Source organism: Toxorhynchites rutilus, chromosome 1 (assembly GCF_029784135.1).
Source record: "Toxorhynchites rutilus septentrionalis strain SRP chromosome 1, ASM2978413v1, whole genome shotgun sequence".
NCBI classification, from domain to species: Eukaryota; Metazoa; Arthropoda; class Insecta; order Diptera; family Culicidae; genus Toxorhynchites; species Toxorhynchites rutilus.
The window spans coordinates 79,458,479-79,480,449 of NC_073744.1; the positions used below are offsets into that span (position 1 = coordinate 79,458,479).

At 38.8% G+C, this 21,971-nt stretch overlaps 1 protein-coding gene across 9 annotated transcripts in view; it reads left to right on the forward strand.

Moving 5' to 3' along the window:
• The window catches only part of LOC129761802 (uncharacterized), a 652,040-nt gene that overhangs the window by 620,747 nt on the left and 9,322 nt on the right, over positions 1-21,971 (forward strand). For all 9 annotated transcript variants that reach the window (XR_008740473.1, XM_055759580.1, XM_055759575.1 and 6 more), the window contains 9 exons: positions 7,557-7,612; positions 7,691-7,875; positions 7,939-8,318; positions 8,386-8,522; positions 8,580-8,883; positions 8,942-9,006; positions 9,076-9,304; positions 9,383-9,510; positions 21,860-21,970. Coding sequence is in view for 8 of the 9 variants with exons in the window: in XM_055759580.1 (XP_055615555.1) it covers positions 7,557-7,612; positions 7,691-7,875; positions 7,939-8,318; positions 8,386-8,522; positions 8,580-8,883; positions 8,942-9,006; positions 9,076-9,304; positions 9,383-9,510; positions 21,860-21,970 (1,595 nt within the window). In the remaining variant the exon portion in view is untranslated. The remainder of the gene's footprint in view (positions 1-7,556; positions 7,613-7,690; positions 7,876-7,938; positions 8,319-8,385; positions 8,523-8,579; positions 8,884-8,941; positions 9,007-9,075; positions 9,305-9,382; positions 9,511-21,859; position 21,971) is intronic.

The window sequence follows — 21,971 nt, forward strand, 5'->3', positions numbered from 1 at the left end:
CTAGGGATCATTGAAACACTGCCCATCGACCATATTTTATTTTTTCAGACAGTCTCAACTCAATAGAGGCAACCCGCTCAATGAAAGTTGATAAACGCTCATCTTATTTCCTAACAAGAATAAGACATCTATTGAGTGTTTTGGTCGAAAAATTATTCAAGATTACCTTAGCATGGGTTCCCTCTCATTGCTCGATTCCGGGGAATGAGAAAGCGGACTCGCTAGCTAAGGTGGGCGCTTCAGAAGGCACACTTTTTGAAAGGCAAATTGCCTATAATGAATTTTTTCACATTCCTCGGCAGGACACACTCGTTAGTTGGCAGCGCATGTGGAGTGAAGATGAGTTCGGTCGTTGGCTACACACGATTATCCCTAAGGTCTCGACGAGTGCATGGTTCAAGGGATTGAATGTAGGTCGTGATTTCATTCGCGTGATATCTCGGCTTATGTCCAATCACTACAACCTAAACGCGCATCTCTATCGCATTGGGCTCGCAGCAAACAATCTCTGTGATTGTGGCGATGGCTACCACGACATCGAGCATGTTGTCTGGTCGTGTATCCGGTTCCATGCTGCTCGCTCTCAGCTCTCTAGAGCACTGAGAGCAAAAGGCAGACAATCGGATATCCCCGTCCGGGATATCTTAGGTAACCGGGATCCTGATCTTCTGCTTCATCTATACCTGTTCCTCAGAAACGCCGATGTCAACGTTTAATGATGTTTCCTTCGTTGTGTCCCCGTTTTATATCCCTCCTATCCGATCGATAAACTTTTACTTAGTCGCGGCAATACATACACACACTCTTTACAGATACACGGGCCAAAGGTTGTGCAGTCCACTGATGATTCAACAAGAGCCAAAGGTTGTACCGCTCATGACAACTCTACACGAGCTGATGATTGCGCCGGTTAGTGACCATTCTGTCCTGGATTCCTCGAGTCGAGAAGACGCACCACGCTAGATATGGGGTACAGACTAGGGGGGCGTTGCTGATTAATGGTCAGCTGCATCCAAATAGGAAGTATCCCGTGTCGGGCACACGTACAGAGCATTGGAGACAGCAACATCCCAATTACGAGAACACTTGTAATACTAACCTCGAGCCGACCGCGAGTAATCGGTTACATATTACTAACATAGATAATAAGAAAAACTGTTAAAATATTGAACTCCGGCCCCGTCAGGCTAACGCCATAGGAGCCTTGATAAAAATATATATTTTGGAAAAAAAAAATTACATTCATATAAAAAAGTTGACAACTTAAGATAAGGGAAGGGTGGAAAAGACGGACACATTAAGTAAACATTGATTTTACTGTGAATTTCACAAGAAAAATATATAGCTATCTCACCACAAATGGATAGTCTAAGTCTCTTCTCATAATAAAAATTTGTCTTTGAGGCAGAAATTTTACAAAATGAATGTGTGAGAAAATTTCACCGCTGATTCGATAAACCGGAAGGGAAGTGATGGTAAAAAACTCACGTAACGAGAAATACTCCAAACATTTACTCGATAACAATGAGAATCTTATTTGCTGCAGACGAAAATTTACATCGAGCTGCTCTTTGAAGATTACTTTTTTTGTGTTTTTTTACAATTTTAACAGAAGGCCAGCCAGGTGTACACAGTAAGGATCAAAGGTATTGATACACTGTATTGCAAGTTTGCACACCATTAAAATTTTAATTAAAAATGTAATTCATCAATCATACATAGATTTCCGTCTTTCCCGACTTTTCTCTACGATCATTTTGAATGTCTACATCTCGGAACTATTTTCTTTTAAATTTTTCTTCCTTCTTCACTCAAATTGGGCTGCCCAATACTTCTCCCTGTTTGTAATTCTCCCAACCATATTTTATTATTAAGTCTGTCGATTCTCCGAATGGTAATTGTTTGCATTACGAGTTGGCATACATCAGATTAAAAGTAACACCTGCTGGGGGAAGAATGGAGGGGGGGGAGGCGAGGACAAAAGATCAAAAAATAGCAACCTGAAAATAAACTCGTTAAACCGAACATTACGTCACGTCGCTGATGATTAATGGCGAATTTATACATTTTTGCATCGATTATTTCTATTTTTGTTGACCGGTGTGAGGGGGGGGAGGCGTTTCCTCCGGTTTGGTCGTCGTATTTTCACGGTGAGTTCTGTGCTGCCCTAACTCAGAGCTGCCTGGATGGATGGGATGGATGGGAAATAAGAGTGAGGGGAAGAATGGAAAATGGCAGGATGTGGACTACTCGCGAAATAAAACACAATTTGTTTTCCGCTAGTATGATTCGCTTCCCATGTTTGACTTCCGTTTGCTATTTATCCGTCGAGTAGTTGGGTTGGGCAGAGAACCGCCGGCTGAAGGTGGCTTTATGGGTCACTCTACAAAGAGAAAATGTGTTTTTATTCAATATTTGCTGATGTTGTGTACAGGATCGTTCGTGGTGGACTACGGAAACATGACCTATCAACGATTATCGATGTTTAGATAAATAAAGTAAGCTATTCTCAACTTCATCCCTGCTTCCGTTTCTGACTTTTGAATCTTTGTTTTATCGGAAGGCATTTAAAAAATAAAACATCGTGTAATTTTTTAAATTTTAATTTGACAATCTCAACCAATAAAACACAATAATCATCCCATTCATGAGAGAAGAGCATACAGAAATAATAGTTCATCCACCAGAATTTCGTCAAAATCCATACTGCCACTGTTTAAAGGTCACAAAATGAACATAAAGGAAGAACAGAACAGTCATACAAAATAAACGACAAATTGTAATAACATAATTTCAAAGAAGCATCCAATGTATAATAAAAAACTGTAAACGAATCTAACGTGCATTCTCTTTTTTTATGTACTGATCTTTGAGGTCAACAGGCAATTTGAACATGTTGTTAAAAAATTGACTTGAAAGTTATCATCAAAAATTACAAAATGACTGAATCTGTTTGCAGCATATAGAAGGTATGACAGATGACTTTCGATAAAAAGTAGAGATTAACAGGGGATTTTCCGAAAAATATAAATTTTTAAAATCTGAATTTTTTGACATATTGTTCCAACTTTGTCTCTAGTCCTGTGAAGGGGACAATTCAATCCAAATTTCTTCTCCACTTCCCTTAAAAAACTTCATTGTCGTTCAACGCTCCTCTGCAAACCGTGTCCGTTTCAGCAAACATCAAACGACGTTCTTGAAACGGGTTTCTGAGCGGGCATCGTTTTGTATACAGATTTGTGATTTCATTAGCCTGTTTTCAAAACATTTTTTAAGCTATTGAAACAAGTTTCCGAATCAATAATTAATAAATACATAACTATTAAACGTTTCAACTGTTGAATAAAATGATTCAGTGCAATGCGCGCATTAACATAAAAAAAACAAATTACATGAATTTGTTCACACTGAGACAAAAATAGTACTCTTTTTTTATTGACAAAAAAAAACTTTTTAAGAGTTACGTTGAAAAACATTTGGAGACATGTGGGTCAATACAAAACGTAGCGATAATGTGTTTCAACGTAACTCCTAAACATATAGTTGTACCATTATGATGTACTTGGAAAAGTTGTGGAAAATTATAAGCAAATTCATAAAATTTCATGAACATGGCGGTAAAACTCGACCAACATAATAAATGAGCTTATTTACTATAAAAAAGACAAAAGATTGGAAATATTAGGAGGGATATTAGGAAATAGAAGGAGATTGGTCCTTTTTTGTTTTAAATCACATCAGAATTCATAATGTGTGGCTTAAAATGCAAATTAAATAAAACGAATGCGCAGTCATACGTCCTAAGTGGTCGTGTCTTGGATACAACCCCCTATATTTATTTCAAAATTTACATAAATTTTTCATACAACTTCCATAAAGATTATTAGATTTTCGATCATAAACAAGTGGAAATACGAAGGAACCATGGAAAATCTCCTGGGTAGAGAATACAAACGGATCCTACCTTCTGGTGATGGACGAGTATTCGTGCGAACATTGCGAAAGAACTCTTAAACAAACAATCCTAAATTGACTACCGAAGTAACCAGCATCATTGGGGACCTGCCTACGCAGACACTGTCCGAATAGCAGCATACAGGAACAAACTGAGAGGTCGTGTTGGCCGTAAAAAGTATTGCATCTCAAAGGTGGATATGAAAAAATCACTATAGCATGCTAAGGCATATGTAAACAGACAGAGGTTCTGGAACAAGGTCTTTTATACGGATAAGCCGAAAACCAATATCTTTAAATCGAATGGAAGACAGATAGCGTGGAGGAAACAGGATCAGTGCTTCAGATTCAGCATTTGGTTATAATAGTAAAAAACGGCAAGCTTCCCATTTGTTTCATTTCCACCCAAATGAACTACGAACAATATCTTGAATTACTGGAGGATGTTTTGATTGACCGTATTGAGAATAACACTACCGAGGATATCCACGTTTCCAAGCAATCAAAGGCATGGTTTGCTGAGAAGGACATTCTTCAATGGCCCGCTTGCATTCCCGATTGCAATCCCATAGAGAACCTATGGGGAATCTTGGCAGAGGTGGTCTATGCAAAGGGACGAGAATTTGACAACATTTCCAGCCTCAAGCAGTAACTCAGGAGTGTTGGGCTATAATCGATATGGCAACACTTTAAAAGCTGTCTGACTCGATGCCAAATCGAATTTTTAAATTGATCCGAAATGGAGGTGGACAAACCAAATATTAGCGATTGGACTCGAAATTTGACGCACTTTTTTTTTCTATCGAAATTTGAAGATGCGGATAAACGAATGAAAACTCTAATTTGAATTGTTTGAAAACAAAAAGTGAATTGTTACTGTTTTTTAGTAATGAATACGATGAAATTAACAACAATCGTCTTTTATGAGCGAAATTCAACAAAGAACTGTTTTTTTTTAAATATTGAAGAAAAATAGTGTGCGGCTGAGCAAATGTCTACCACTGTATTATATGTTATGTGAACTGAATCTTCTAATCTGAAATACAATGTACCAATATTGGAACAATCATCAAATACATATTTCTTTATATGATATGAGGATTAAGGAACACTGAAAAATCATTTTGCACTACTCTATATAAATAACGGGTTTTTCAATAGGTACGCTACAAACGTAGACCGTAGACAGCAAACGATGCCGTATTTTTTCCCGCTCTCTTGGCATTTCTCTTCAGAAAGGTTTGCCATTTCATAGTGGAAAGATATACGATCCAAATTTACTACCGAACTTCTGAGCCAATTTATGGTCGTCGTAATCGTCCTGCCAGATCAACAATTGAGCGTCTAGTGGAAAATCCACAGGCACAGTACAAAATGTTGCCGTGCCAATGGGACAAAGAAGTGCCCGTAGTGTCGAGAATATTGCTGCCGCTAGCGCATCAATTGAGGAAGACCCAAATCAGTCTCTCACACGTCGTTCTCAAGCGTTGCGCATCTCTGTGACGTCTTCTTCTTCTTATATGGCACTAACGTTCCTAGAGGAACTCCGCCGTCTCAACGTAGCATTACTTGCGTCATTTTCATTAGTACTTAGTTGAGATTTCTATGCCAAATAACACGCCTTGAATGCATTCTGAGTGGCAAGCTCTAGAATACGCGTGACCACAGTGCAAGTCAGAGGAAATTTCTTTGAAGAAAAATTTCCCCGACCAGAACGGGAATCGAACCCGAACCCCCGGCATGTTAGGTTTGACGCTAACCACTCGGCCACGGGAGCACCATCTCTGTGACGTCGTTGTGGCGAATTTTGCGAAAAGATCTTGGCCTACATCTTTACAAAATCAAATTGACGCAAGAACTGCAGCCGCTTGGCCACCAGAAGCGTCATATGTTCGTGAATTGGGCTGAACAACAACTTGAAAATGATCCCGATTTTCATCGAAAAATCATCTGATGAGGCTCATTTCTGGTTGAATGGCTTCGTCAATAAGCAAAATATGCATTGTTGGTCAGGCAACAATCCACACGTATACCATAAGTCACCATTGCATCCCGGAAAAATTACGGTTTGGTGCGGTTTATGGTCTGGCGGCGTCTTTGGGCCGTACTTCTTCCGTGATGATGATCGGCACGTTACTGTGAATAAGAATCGCTACCGCTCAATGATAACTGAATATTTTTGGCCAGAATTGGATGATATGGACCTGGACAATATGGGGTTTCAACAGGATGGCGCCACAAGTCACACGAATCTATCGATTTATTGAAAACCAAGTTTGGTGAGCGTATTGTTTCACGAAATGGTTCAGTCAATTGGCCGCCTCGGTCGTGCGTTTTGACGCCGTTAGACTATTTCCTGTGGGACTACGTCAAGTCTATGATTTATGACAACAAGCCAGCGACGATTGATGAACTTCGTACGAATATCGAACGTGAAATTGCAGCAGTATCGGACCATTTATGCTTGAAAACCGTCGAAAATTGGGTTCAGCGTCTGGACTTCTGCAAGCATGCCCGTGGTGGCCATGCTAAAGAAATCGAATTTCATACATAATGGCATCAAATGAACTTTCACAAGAATAAAGAATTTCAGTGATATCCAAAACCGTTTTTGTTTTATTTGAGAAAAAAACTTTTTTTCCGATACAAGAGCATTCCACTGAACGTTATTGGTATGGTATATTGCTTCCCACGTTCAATTTTCTATAAAAAAAACATAGCTTTCCCAGTAATCTAAATTTATAACGTGCTATTTCTGTGTGCCAAATTCAATGAGTAAACAAACGATCCAAAAACAAGTTACACCAACGGTTTCCCGCGTACGGACAATAATTTCCAATGAAACCCATCGTATACGCAATTTTCGGTTCACGTCCTCTCCAAATTGAACTTCAATCACTGTACTGCACGTGTCGCTGATGATTTAAATTATTCACGACCCTCATCCATTCGCACCAATCCACGTTTCACGCTCATTTCATTGCTGTTCACTTCGGTAATCTTGTCGTACCAGCAGCACCATTTGGCGAAGGGAACGAATCAAGATATTAACATTAAATCACCTGTGTGAAAATTGAAATTTCTTGCTCCCACGTGCCTTCTTTCGTTTTCCGTTTTTAACCAGCTGCCTCCCGGAATTCCTAACACCAAATGATTCAATCGTGACGACAGCAACGGTTACAGGGCTTCAAGGAGATTGTAAATAAAATACCCCACTATAGAACAAACGTGGATTTCACACAAAGCAAAAGATTTTTCGTCTTAATTTTCCATCCCAGCACTTTTTCAGCCCGACAGAGATTAGAGATAAATTACCCTGACTTTGGTGCAGTGGATACCGGCGCAAATAAAAACAAACCCGAGATTTTGAACGCTGTTACAAATACTGTTTCATCCGATCGAAAAACTGGGTGCGAACGGCACGACCAGTGATCTAATAAATTTCTTCACCCCATGCTACCGGCCTTGGGTCTGCTATCCGATGTATATTTTCCACTGACCGGATGTTCCTTTTTCTCTCACTCTCTTTTCAATCCCTCTTGGTTTTCTTCTGTGCGAATGCGTATCGTCAATCAACCGGAAATATGCGCTTCGATTGCCAGTTGGGTCCGATGATATCGAGGAAAAAGAAGCCGAGATGAGTTTCATCCATTTCCAGGTAAATTTATATTTGGCATATTGAAAGGGTTAATGTGTCTGCTAACGAGAACTATTGGTTTATTTTTCGTCTCCTCAGAGCACCTGCCACCTGGCACTGGATGCCTGCCGGGACGATCAGGTGTGTTCCTCCGCGCTCAAAACTGTGCTGATGCACTGCGAACTTCATCGCTGTAACCGGAACGCCTGCATGGAGTCCCTCCAGAGCTTCTACAAAGGCATCCATGATGATTTGAGTTTGGATATTGCGTTTTGTTTGTGCAGGTTGGTACTTGTTTTCGTAAGACTACTCGCTAGGAAGTACACTACATTAAACGATCTTCGTAGGAAAACCCCCAATCGCCACGACAGCTGCATGATCGCACAGGAGAAACTCCATCCGGCGTGTGCCCAGCACCCACCGGAGAATCTGAATCCACAAACGTCAAACGGGGTTATGTACGGACCGCCTCCATCGTGTCACGCGGTAGCGGAAATGTGTCGCGAAGATGAAGACTGCCGGGCGAGATTGGAGGTGTTCGAACAATCTTGTGCGGTGGACAGCGTTACGAAGAAGTGCGCCGGGAAAACCAGCGCTTGCAGGCAAGCAATGCTGGGAATCCTAGGGACTCCGTTGCGAACTAGCTGCGCTTGTCAAGGATCGGAAGTGCAACAGCTATACGATTGTCTCGGCTGGCAAAAGCTCCTGTGGCTAAATCCCTGTGTCGGTGAGTCATTCGAAAAGTTTCACCCGCGATCGAGCTCAGATCTCGTAACGATTATTTCTTGTTCCAGTTGAGTCGCAGAAAGATTTCCATTTGAAACGCCTGGCAGAGCTGGGTTTGCTCACCACGACCACAACGACGACCACAACCACAACCATGCGTCCGACTCTGCCACCCACTCTGCCGCCAACGAAACCAAAGCCTGTCGTAAGTATATTCTTGCAACTTCTGAGCCCTTAACCTCATCTCTTTAATTCCCACCAGTACCGCCCCAAGCCGACCGAGATGCTACCCCCGGAAACAAATCACATCGAAACACCGGATACCCGATCAGAAACTCTAGTACAGAAGGGTAACGAACTAATCTCGCGCACTGACTTGGACCCACCCCCGCCACCAGAAGAAGACCACGACGATCTGCCACCCTTCGAAGTCATCAAAAATTACCAGCGTCCGGATGAACAAATTCTACAGATCATAACGACGGAGGTTGTGGACATTGAACCTCCTCCGCCGACGACAACCACCACAACTACCACGGAGCCAACAACAACGCCGGTTCCGATTCGTGAGTAGACGCATAAGTTTTTCGGGGGAGTTCACCACTAATTTCATACTTTCCACAGGGTACTGTGTGGTTCAGCGCTCCCATCAGTCAGATCAGCTGATAGCGGAAGGCAAGAGTCGCCGGGTAAGATTGAATGTTTTTTTTTCCTATAACTTCAACAAATTTAACAAGAGCATCCAAATCATCACGCAGCTATATATGCTGGACGACGCCGAGTGTAGTGAGCTGTGTGCCTGCGGCGGCGGAGAGTCGTTGGCCCTATCGTGTCATGCCCTGTGCGTTCCGCTGGCGCCTTGTAGGACTTCCCTAGCGTATTACAGTCACGCGGCACCCGCCTATCAGGCCTTCCGAGGACGCTGCCTCTGCTACTCGGGAAGATTCATCTGCATGAGACCACCACCGGGGGAATATTCGCTACCGGGTAAGGAAATTCGCTTTGCTAAATGGGTAGAATATACTGATATTTGTCCCTATCTTTCTATTTCTCTCGCACGTACAGGTGGCATTTTTCTGTTACTAGGTTATAGTTCTACCGATGAAGCACTGTTAAGACCGCACACTAATCTCGGAGTTCAGGACGCTGTCCGGGCACTGCAGCAATATGTTGTGCAGCACATCAACAATGAGGTGGGTGATATGAATTAGTTTTTCCTCAGTATTACGGTTGGAATAACTAGAATGACCGAACAGAAAGACATATACGTTCCTAGACCCATCGTGGATGATAAGATTTAGTGGCATTTCTCATTCACAGGAATTATTTTTCACAGTTATTGAATTTGAAACCAGTATTCTGTAGCATAAATTACTGCTTCAATGTGGAACGACATGCTTAACTTCGAACAATTTCTCCTCATGACAGTTATGATGAAAGTAAAATATTGATTTTTGTAATGTTAAATCGTTCAGTGCAGTACAATGAATGCAAGAAAAATATATACAGAGCAATCCCATGCCAATTCAACCGGCCGCTGATCCGACTCTCTCTGATTTTTTTGAAACTTGGAAATCAAATTTCCCGATATCTCATGTTCACACTTGTCATTTTTTACGTTTCGAACCACCATACAGTTGCAGAAATCGCTTTGCTGTCAAAACCAATAACAAAACAGAACCGGTCATCAAACAGGAGTTCATGTCAAATCTCGCTAGTGGAATTTGAGTGTTTAAGACGGAAAATTTTGGAAAATTCGAGACTTTTGTGAGCCTAATTTATCTTAGATCATCATTCAGTGTATTTTGTAAGAAGGTAGGTGATTTTGTTGCTTATCAATGCTTGGAACTTTATTTTGAAATTTCGTGTCCTTCCTCGGTTACATATAGGGGAGATGGGGGTAAGACGGACATGTTAAGGAAAACTTCAATTGTATCTTTGGAAACTTATGTTTTCAAAGCAATTTCTTACAGTTCAATATACTGGTTTTCGAAATAACTAGCCAAATGTTTTATAAAAATGTGTTTTTTAATGTTTTTTTACTGAAATTAAAACAAGCCGAAAAGAACAACATTTTTATCGGTACGGCTATAATGGACATGTAGTGGGGGGATGGATAGGTTCATAATATACGAAGCGTAGAGGTTTATCGCTCGCGAGAGGAATAATTTCACTCTCTCTCAGTGTTTGTGCGTCCAGTAACTGAAATAGAACAAAAAGAGAAAGCAAAAAAAAGTTCAATATTCTTCCCTCCACTTTCCATCATGCATTGGATGTGATTATGGATGTGACTGTCCATTTCACCCCCCAGTGCAATTATTTCAATAATTTAAATTTACCACTTACGAATGAATTTACTTTTCCGTACATACCTAATATCGCTTCTCTGTCAACTCACAAACCGAAATATAACCATCAGCGAATTCAATATTGCAATTAAACCACTCAAAATGCTTAATATCGAAGCCGCAAAAGTTACATCCACACGCGGAATCCTGTTCGATTTTCGGTTTTTGTTTCTCTATTCCACTATTGATCAGTATTCATTGTCATAGGATGGTTTAAATATTATAGAATAGCATGTAGAAGGGTTTCCCATCAACAGAAATTTGAAATTCATAATGCAACTATACAAATCAACCACCTGTCCATTATACCCTCACTGTCCGTCTTACCCGCGGCTCCCCTACATCTGGTTTGTGTTTCACTGACAGGAAAATGCGTCCGTTGTTTATATTTGATTTACAAAACGGCAGAGGTGGACTGATGAAACAGCCAGAACCAACGATGAACAGGGCATGTCAACAACACAGCCTGGCAGCCTGGCAACCTTTGTTCAACGGTCATTGGCACAACTACCGTGGATGTTCACCCAAGCTGGGATCAGAACTCTCGTATTTACTTCGGACAAAGAGCAGGAATTTGTCCATCACCTGTTTGATTTTGAGAACCGTCTTGCTTATGAGTTAGCTAGAAAAAAAACTACGTAAACCATCATTTTAATACGAAAAACATAAGTGCTGGATGAAGGCGCGTCCACATTAGGCCGAATGTTGCCGATCGGCCTGTTCCTGACGGCATGTTCGGTTCGTAACATTCAGGTCTTCATGATGTCCATATGCATAATGTGGTAGATGTTCCATCGGATGCTTTCCATGTGAGACAAATTAATGTCTATTTTTAATAATTAGTAGGCCTGAAGGCAGATTTAAATTATTGCAATTTGAATGAAAATGTATACTCCATGATATTTGATTATCTACTTAATATTTTTTATAAAAATTTCCTGATTTTTTTTTCTACTACATCATTATCAGGCACCATTTTGGTTCATAATTTTCTCATCATTTGCAAAAACACGTTACTCTATTGCATATTTAGATTACGTATTTTATAAGAAAAAGTTTATTTTCATTCAACATTTTCTGTTTAAAAATAAGTATTCATTCCACCTGACAATCCGTTATCATTTTCGCTTCATAAATTGAACTGTATTCGTTTTGTTTCGGTTCTACTTGCTCCGATTCGGATCGACCTGTTTAGGGTTGGGTTCGGCATGATTCGGGTCGACGTCGGCAAGGCCGGGTGGCGCGTCCACACTCATTGGTAGCGTTGCCAATGTTCCACTGGAAGAATCCAGTTTATTTTCCTCGACTCAGTCAAACAGTTAAACCCTAAAATCTTCCAGATTTTTAAATGTTGTCCAGTTTTATCCTGTTTTTATATGCGTGCTTCAGTTTTACTAATTTTATGTAAAATAAATTCACAACGCATAAATATTATCCGTCCTATTCCTTGACCAATTTTGTTTTATGACATTTTTCGTTAGATCAATTCAACCCTTGGGGGCTTCGGACCCTCTGCTCTGGCCTTTCGGACATGCTACCATAGAGATCCGCCATTGGCAGGCGAAGGTTTTTTATTCCACATTTTTAGTGAGTGCGGAAGAGATAGCAGCGAAGATGGCCACAAGAAACACTACAGAAATGCCAAAATTCTATTTAGAAGGAAAATAACAGAGGATTGAAGTTAGATTTGATGGAGTGATCTACAAAAATCGTGTGAACCTCCTGCACCAAAATTGATTACATTGTCGGGCAATGAATACGAGATGTTTTATCTAAATAAAACCATAATTTCTAGAGATTCAAGAAGAAAATATCCTCAAATATTGTTTCACAGTAATGTTCGAGTGGTGGAAAACGTAATTTTGATCTGCTCGAATGGTTTTTTTTATGAACTACATATGAATACTCCACGAAGCTTCGAAGAAAATTCTATTTCTCAAGCATTTTTTTTTATCCCATTTATTTATTTAAGGCTCATTAGCATTTTAGCTGTAACAGAGCCGAATTTTAATCGTGTACATGTCACATGGTTATCATATCTATAATTAGCACATTACACAGTTGCCATTCGCCAGTATTCCTTCTATACCATAACATATGGTACATTCACACAGTAGCCATTTAGGCGTAAGGGTATTCTTTCTGTTATTCCATTATCCAGTTGGACCACCGGACAGCGGAGACAGTTGTTTGATCATTGTTGAGTTATTTATAGAAGAGTAGCCCGATGTGTATGGCTGAACAGAGCAGTTGTATGGATGAATCGATCTTATTTCGACCGTGGATCGATCTCCATCGCTGATGATTGTTGCGTGGACGTAGCTATTCTGTAACAACACAAAGATGGTCAATGAGGGCCCTGAGTTTTGAACTCACGATCGACCGCTTACTAAGCGAACGCGCAACCAATGTGGCTACGGAGACCCCCTTTTCTCAAGCATTAGAATAGGTAAAAAAAATCATTTTGGATAAATCACTTCGAACTTCTTAACGATTTTACCTGTTTTTTTCTAGTTTTTTTTTAATAGCAATCTTCCAGTTTTTTGAAAAAATTTATTGGCAACCCTGCTCATTGGGCTCTACCGGGCAGCTAAGGCCGAACGATGCCGATTGGTGTATTGTGGACATGTCTAAAGATTTCTAGACCGGAATCCGAACCCTTCGCTCCGCAAATCTACGACTACATCAGTAGCGAGAGCTGTAGGGTTCAATAAACCATCAGTGACCTGTTCTTGTAGTTGAAATAAATTAATTTGTTTTAATATTAAACTCAATTGTAGAGTAAGATTTTCCAACAGTGCAACAGTTCCTGAATAGTTTTTCAACAACTTTGTCAAACATCATATTTTAATCAGACATCTGGATTTTGAGTTACGATTTCATGAATGAAAGATCGCATTGTTGGCGTAGTGCGAAATTATTTTATTCAATTCGGTTTCTTATCACTATGGATTTTTTTTGAATACATCGGATTTTTAGCATTTATTATTTAAGTTTTGTGGTGGCTTTGAATATGGCGGATGGTTTTGGTAAATTCATAGCAGCAGGTGAAGATATTCGATTCATGATTCATTGTTGCCTTCACGGACATAAAACACAAGCTGGCCATGTATCACAATGTGTTTCCTTATAATCAATGCAGTTTCTGTACTAAGTATGCATATACTAGGGTGACAGCGAAAATGGTTTTTTGTTTATTGGCCCAGAAAAAATGAGCTGTGCAAAATTTCAGATCAATCGGACATGATTTAGGGGTGCCTCTGGTCTCTGGGGTCGAGATCTGGTGTTATCTCGAAAAAAATTTGGCCGAAAATTGACCTTTTGGCTGTTTGTCCAAAAAAATTAAAATTTTTGAGTGCTTTGAGGCGCCCCTAAATCATTTCCGATTGAGCTGAAACTTTGCACAGGTCATTTCTTAGGCCTATGAACAAATTGTACATGGACGGTTTTTGAAATTCGATGATGAATTTTCTCCATACATCCATTGCCACCCTAGTATACACTCTGTTCAACTTCTATAAGACCACCCTGTTTCTATTTCGTTGCAACACAAACAGTTAGAATTTCAACAGCTGTCCAGTTACTATAAGATCATTTCAAAATTCATAAGTAATATCAATGAAAAATTTAAAACGATCGGTTGATTTACATTGATTTACATGATTTACTAATTTCGGCTAATAACCTGGAAAATTCGTGTTGGATAACTATTTACCAAATTCTGCTGAACGGATTTCTTGATATTTATCCATGTTTTCGAAATTGCGACCTTGAGCTCTTCAATCGTGTTGTACCGTTTTCCCTCAGTGTAGATTCTGCGTACAAGGATCACCCTAAGATTTTCAACAGGATTCAAGTCTGAAGAGCGAGACGGCCAGTCCTAAAAAATAAGTCTTTGGTCCTTAATCCATTGCTTAGTTTCCTTGCTGGTATGGATAGTAGCATTGTTTTGGTGGAATATGAATTTTTTGTGTTGATATCCTCGTAAAAATGGTAGTTGAGAGGATTCCAAAGCATCTATGTAATCGTTGCTATTCATTTTGAATTATGTGAAAGCTATCTGGAGCTTTCCGGTTGCACAGAATCCCGCTCAAACCATGCACGAGCCTCCACCAATGTTCATGGTTGATATATACTGTTCTTTCTTCTGTAAATCACGACAGTACCCATCCAAATTTTTTTTTTTCGTCACTGGAGATAACCTATACATTGAAGAACTTTTCGTTATGGTATGTCGCAAAATGTCTTCTTTTGGAAACATTCTTTGCCATAACATACAATGCCCCACTGTCGATTCATGTGAGCTTTGGCAAAACTCAGACGTCTTCCATCTTTATTTGCATAACGATTTTGAGATATTCGAAGCTGTTCTAGCTGTTTCTCGTTTATCCCGGTCGGAGAGCTTCGATTTACGTGGAGTTCTCTTCTTTTTACCGTATTCTTGAGGATTCGCTAAATAATTGAGCCCTACTTGATGGGATCGTCCAATCCGACGAGTAATTTCTCTGATACAAACATTTTCTTAGTAAAATGCATCGATTTGTCTTTCTTCTCTCTCTGTGGGCACTTTTCCCTTCGGCATTTCCCAGATTTATAGATCAAAGCAACTAAAACAACGGGAAATGTAACAGGTCTTTTACAAACTTGACACTTAAAAATACGAAAACGTAAACAAATGCTCAGTGCTACCACACACACATATGAAAATCATGCAGTGTATGGTAGTCACTAAGACCAATACACCAGTAAATAAATAGAGATGTATTGTATGGAAATGTATTTGAGTGGAAATTAGCATTTAGAGCTCGACAGTTATTCTCCAGACAAAAACTGTCTTCGACAAAGTTGTTACATATGAGCGCTCATTTTTGTGTTACAAAAATAGGGTGACCAAAATTGTCGATATAATAAAAAATCTAACTTTCTTATCTTTATAGATAGAGGTAAATATAGCTCGACATAGCTGTGATCCCAGTTATTTGAGACATCTTTGTAGAAAAATTTTTTTTCTATCTCTTGAAATAACCGATATTGCGCTGCTTTTCTAAGTTACGTTAGGTTCATCATGAAAAAAACTGTTTTTTGGTCTTCGACAATGTTGTTACCAATGGACCATTATGCATTGTGCAATGATTTATAGAGACGAATGAACTCCCATAGTTTCAAGTCTCTATAATTCAAAAGAAGAAGATGAAGTTTACAATGACACAAATCAGCAAGATCATCCCCTGGTCTTATAGAAGTTGGACAGAGTGTATGGATTGTGCTTCATTTAATGCAGTGATGCAGTTTCATTCGAGTGATGCACCGCTATATCGAGTTCTTCTTGCGAATCTGGTACAGCTCTGTCAGCTCAGCGGATAACGCAGTGGATCATCGTCGGAACCATTTGTCAATCGAATTGAAATATCTCTAGGATTTGTTTGGTACGCTATAAATTACAATTCACTAGTCCGTAAATGGTTTAAACTGACGAAATTTTGTAAAAAAGGAAGCATTTGCATTTACATTTCCACATCTCGTTAAGATGCGAAATATTGCAACGTAAGATTCACCCGTTTGCAACTTATCGCAACGGGTCATAGTCAGCTGCGATTTCCTCCACACATTCGCTACTTGACTGTTGAACTGTGCCCCTTTGTACAGAAACGGATAGTACATTTAAACCCTTTAACAAAGTAGATTATATGATTAATCGGCGAGCGATTAGCGCGCGACAGATACGCAGTGTTGTATAAAAATTGTTCTTCGCCGCTACAGTAGTTTATCGCTGGTGATGACATATATGAAAATGCTTCCAATTCCAAAAATGCTCATCAATCATTCCACAAGTACATGTGAAAAAAAATATAATAGGCTGTCAAAAAAGTCCTGCGGTATTTCCGCGAGGTGTCGTTGTAAGCGCGTAGTTCTAGTTGTATTCATTGTATCGAGTCATACTATAGCTTGTTGGAAAGGTATTTTTGCGCGCTATAATATAGTCCTTGACAGTGTTTTGTTTGGTTAAGTCGTTCGTGAGTTATAGTGTCGCAAATATGGAGCAAAATAAAGGGAAAATCCGACATATTTTACAGTACTACTATGACAAAGGCAAAAATGCATCTCAAGCTGCCAATAAAATTTGTGCAGTTTATGGACCCGATACAGTTTCCATTTCCACCGCACAACGATGGTTTCAACGTTTTCGTTCTGGTGTAGAGGTCGTCGAAGATGCGCCACGCTCCGGAAGGCCTGTCGTCGAAAATTGCAACAAAATCGCTGAATTAGCCGAGAAAGACCGGCATAGTAGCAGCCGTAGCATCGGCCAAGAGCTGGGGATAAGTCATCAAACCGTTATTAACCATTTGAAGAAGCTTGGATTCACAAAGAATCGATGTATGGGTGCCACACACGTTGACGCAAAAAAACATCTTTGACCGTATCGACGCATGTGAATCGCTGCTGAATCGCAACAAAATCGACCCGTTTCTAGGCGGATGGTGACTGGCGATGAAAAGTGGGTCACTTACGACAACGTGAAGCGCAAACGGTCGTGGTCGAAGCCCGCTGAAGCGGCTCAGACGGTGGCCAAGCCCTAATTAACGGCCAGGAAGGTTCTGCTGTGTGTTTGGTGGGATTGTCAAGGAATAATCTATTATGAGCTGCTTCCCTATGGCCAAACGCTCAATTCGGACCTGTACTGCCAACAACTGGACCGCTTGAAGGTAGCACTCATGAAGAAGAGGCCATCTTTGATAAACAGAGGCCGCATTGTCTTCCATCAGGACAACGCCAGGCCACACACTTCTTTGGTGACGCGCCAGAAGCTCCGGGAGCTCGGATGGGAGGTTCTTTTGCATCCGCCGTATAGTCCGGACCTTGCACCAAGTGACTACCACCTGTTTTTGTCCATGGCGAACGAGCTAGGTAGTCAGAAGTTAGCCACAAAACAGGCCTGTGAAAATTGGCTATCCGAGTTTTTTGCCAATAAGGAAGCGAGCTTCTATAACACGGGTATTATGAAGTTGGCATCTCGTTGGGAACAAGTCATCGAACAAAACGGCGCGTATTTGACTTAAAACAGATGATTGTAACTAATTTTATGAACAAATGAAAATTCAAAAAAAATACTGCAGGACTTTTTTGACAGCCTAATATTTTTTTTGTACAAAAATCCTTTTTGTTCAATAACAGAGAGCTTTTCAATAAATTACCCGTTACAAACGAATCAAAAGTGTTTGTATTTGAATGAACGGTTATATCGTTATGACATCGTTAAAAGTAACACATTTTTGTAGAAGTTTCTGGCTTTGAGCAAAAAACTATAATAAAACACAAAAAAGATTCGCTATTTTTTAGAACAGTCTAGACTTATATTGCAAAAATATACCAAAAAGTATTACAGGTCGGACACGATTATCCGGAGTATCGATTTTTTTTCACTCCGGATAATCGAGTCAAAACATTTTTTTCTTTATTTGTTTTTTTGTGTATATTTTTCGTTTTTTGAAAATAAAAGAGGAATTTGATTTTTGATTCATCCCCTTAAAGTCAGAAAACACTTCTCACATGAAAAAAAATAATTTATTCAGATTCTCTCAGGAGATGATAGACGATCATATTTGACGAAAAAAAAATCCTCCTACGCATATGTTCGAATTTCAACAATGACAGAGTAACAGAACTTTTTTTTCGGACTCTGTTGCTTCAAACTGGCTCTACATTAAAAAGTACGCTACAGATGATAATTCTGATGCTTTCATTTGAAAGATGAGAAAATTTAGTACAGGATATAGTAGTGGAACAACTAAATTAGTGAATTTTAATATCATTTTGGAAGTGAAACACTTAAAAGTTTCTAATTTTTAATGTGTTATTATTAATTTTATGCTAAAAATTTATATTAAACTAGATTGTTTCTATCAATTAAAATGAAGTTCTTTAACCGCTCCACAATTTGTTCTTTGACGCACAACTTCTATCTTTCTTAATTTGGCTGCAATATCGATGTAAACAATTCCTGGTGAAAATTCAAGCAAAATCTTCAAAAATCACGATTTTTACCCCACTGTACATAGTCGACCATTTTGTGGCAGCGACCTTTAAGAAATTATGTTGTTCATAGTGTAATGTATTCTCCAAATCAAGACATTCAGCCATTTTTTTGCGGCGGCCAAATTGAATTTTTCAAGATCATGGAATACGCAGTTTTATAATGACAGTAGAATTAAACGTATGTTCCAAATTTCAGATCAATCTTTCAACAGGAACGGGGTCAATTTTCTATTAATGTGGGACAACCCAACAAACATTTAAACATACATAGAAACGGGTCAAGCTGAATGAAACCATTCAAAAAGTAATTAGTTGTTTGGGAACTGCGGCCATCTTGAAATTAGATTTTTCTTTATCTGCTATGCTCTACTAGTCGAGAATTTCTTTTGATGCATTTTTGGTATTTTTCATAAATAACTGTGTTCTACTCTGCCGTAATCTCGCAAAGTGACGCAAGCGCCAAAATTGACATTTAATTTTTTTTTGTGATAGATTGATAAAGAATACCAAATCCTTTCAAACCACTGCTAATTTTTACAGAAATGTGAAAAAATTACCCCGTAAAAGCTGGAAAACGGATTGGCGCAAGCGCCATTTCCTCTGTAATGTGGCGTAAGCGCCATTTCCCCTATGATGTGATGTAATTTGATTGTGATGCGAAGTGATTTTTTTATCAGTTCTGATAGTGCAGGATGAATGAGAAGGGACGGCAAATTCCACATCTTCCGTAATGGACGTTTAATATAATGAGAGTCATGTGCTTTCAATTTTTCTTTCGGATGGATTGAATATGAGTGTTGATTGAAGGCTAAATGTCGGATTTGGTAAACAGCTGCACTCTTCTAAATACTCCATCTAAACGCATCATGTAACAACATTCAAAACACCCTCGCATAAACTGTATCAGCTTTACATCGAATGATTTTAGGCGACATTATCTTATGTTTTCAATGTTTTCATTTGCATTTTGGATTGGAGAAAAATTGCTATTGTCCATAATTGTTACAATCGGGTTCTCAACTACGTTAGCCGGCTCGACGCATACTACAAAGTCGAAAAATATGTAGAACTTTTCTCCCTGAAGATTTCTCATGCTCCACTCAACGGCGGCATTTTGGAGAAAATAATTGAAAACAGATTCTTGCACACTTTGATGGATGAACGCCAATAGATTGTGGAAACAGCGATTAAAATTTGCTGTTTCCACAATAAACTGGCGTTGGTAGCATAGCTTAAATAAAACTGCTTTTTTTCAAAAATCAAGCTGATGGCAATGTTTTTGCATCAACAGTACACATTTTGTACGAATCAGATTTTCGTAATGTACACGTATGCTGATTATACATGCAATTTTACAAAAAGTCTCGTACTGAAAATTCTTCCATCTGGCGCTTGCGTCACTTTGCGAAATTACGGCAGTACAAGTCTAGTCTTTTCATTTGATAACCATATTGATGGAGCTCTGAGAAAATATGCAATCCGACATTTTGTAGTGGCCACCATCTTGGATTTGCATTTTCCATAAATAACTGTGTTCTACTAGTCAAGCCCTTTCGTTTGATACCCACATTAGCTATTCAATATAGAATTATTATACAAATTATTCAAAATTTCCGAAAATCAAAAATAAAATACTTCGGATAATCGAGTCTAAAATTCCGGATAATCGGGTCTCCGGATAATCGAGTCCGACCTGTATTACGCTCAATTAAAGATTTAAATTTGTTCGAGGTTTAAATGAACTCTGAGAAAGACTCCAAGAAAAATTGGCGCAAAATCTGTCAATCTGGCGATTCCGTATAGACGTTTAACTGCGAATTTCAACGTGCTGTTTTCATGGCTTCGAACTAGAGGGCGTTATATTTTTTTATATTTTTTCTTGAAAGCATAACATATCCAAAAATCAAAGATGTGATATAATTTTTCAAAGTTAATCGATGGTCCGAAAAATGGTTTTTTTGCATTTTCTTCCAAAAATGACTTTTTCAAAAGTTCATAACTTTGAGACTACTGGACCGATTTAGATAATCGTCAAATAGAATTGAAGCCAATGAGCTAGGAAAAAAGGGAGAAAAATTGTTTTTTTTTTTCGAACCATCGGTTAACTTTGAAAATTCATAAGTTGAAAACGAAAAAATTAGATCTTTTATTTTGATATATGTTATGTAAAAAATCTCAATTTTCAAGAAAAAATATAAAAAAATATAGCGCCCTTCTAATCCAAAGACATGAAAACAATAATAAAACAAATACAATCAATAATTACGAAAACAAAATCCAAATTTTTTGAAAGCGTAATATTTTTCCAAAAATATTGACCTAATATCGACCATCTGAATCGGTCTAGTAGTTAAAAAATTATGAATTTTCCAAAAAAAGGAATTTTTTGGGAAAAAGTGAAAAAAAATGATTTTTTGGACCACCCTAAAATGGAAATGGAACCCTAATAACAAAATAAAAAAATACTGGTCTAATGTTTTGTGATAAAGAACAAAATTACCTCTTTTGACGAAAATCTGAGAACCACTATATCGGTTTGGCATAGAGTGGCTGTATATAAGCATTTCCATCGCTCTTCTAGGTGGATTGACAATATTTTCGTAACTCAAATAATCATTCAAGACAATTATATGTTGTCAAATTATCTTGAAATTATTGAGAAATTGCTTTCTACACATTATTCTTAATAGAAAGTAATATTCACTACTTTGACCCATTGTCACCCCCTCGAAGTTCGCTGTTAATCGCAGTTCAGTGAAGCGGAGGCGATCTGCCGTAGTGGTAACATCCATACCTCTCACGCTAAAGGTCACGAGTTCAATTTTCACTCCTGACATTCTTCCAAAAAAATGGAAGCAAAGTGACGAACCAGCCAAATGTGTTGAAAGTCACTAAAATTAGAGAACATATCTACGTAATCAGAATTGCGTTTTACTCTCTTACAATAGTTTCTCAACAAAAAGTTCGAAAACTACCTTTTTTGACCCATTCTCACCCCCATCGACGGTACATCGTCTTGATTAATATGATGTAAAGAAGAAGATAATGACTGTTCATTGACTAGAAGAGAATCATTTTTTCATTGACCCTTCACATTATTGTCTATTCATCTGCGCGCAAATGACGAATGACATTTATTTGTGCTTTTTTTCTCCAACAGACCTCTTGTACATTAACATTATTCAACATCACCGATGAAAACATAATCTTATCGATAAGACTACCCCACGATCCCAAGCTTTCGAACATAGAGTTACTCAAGTTAGAGAAGG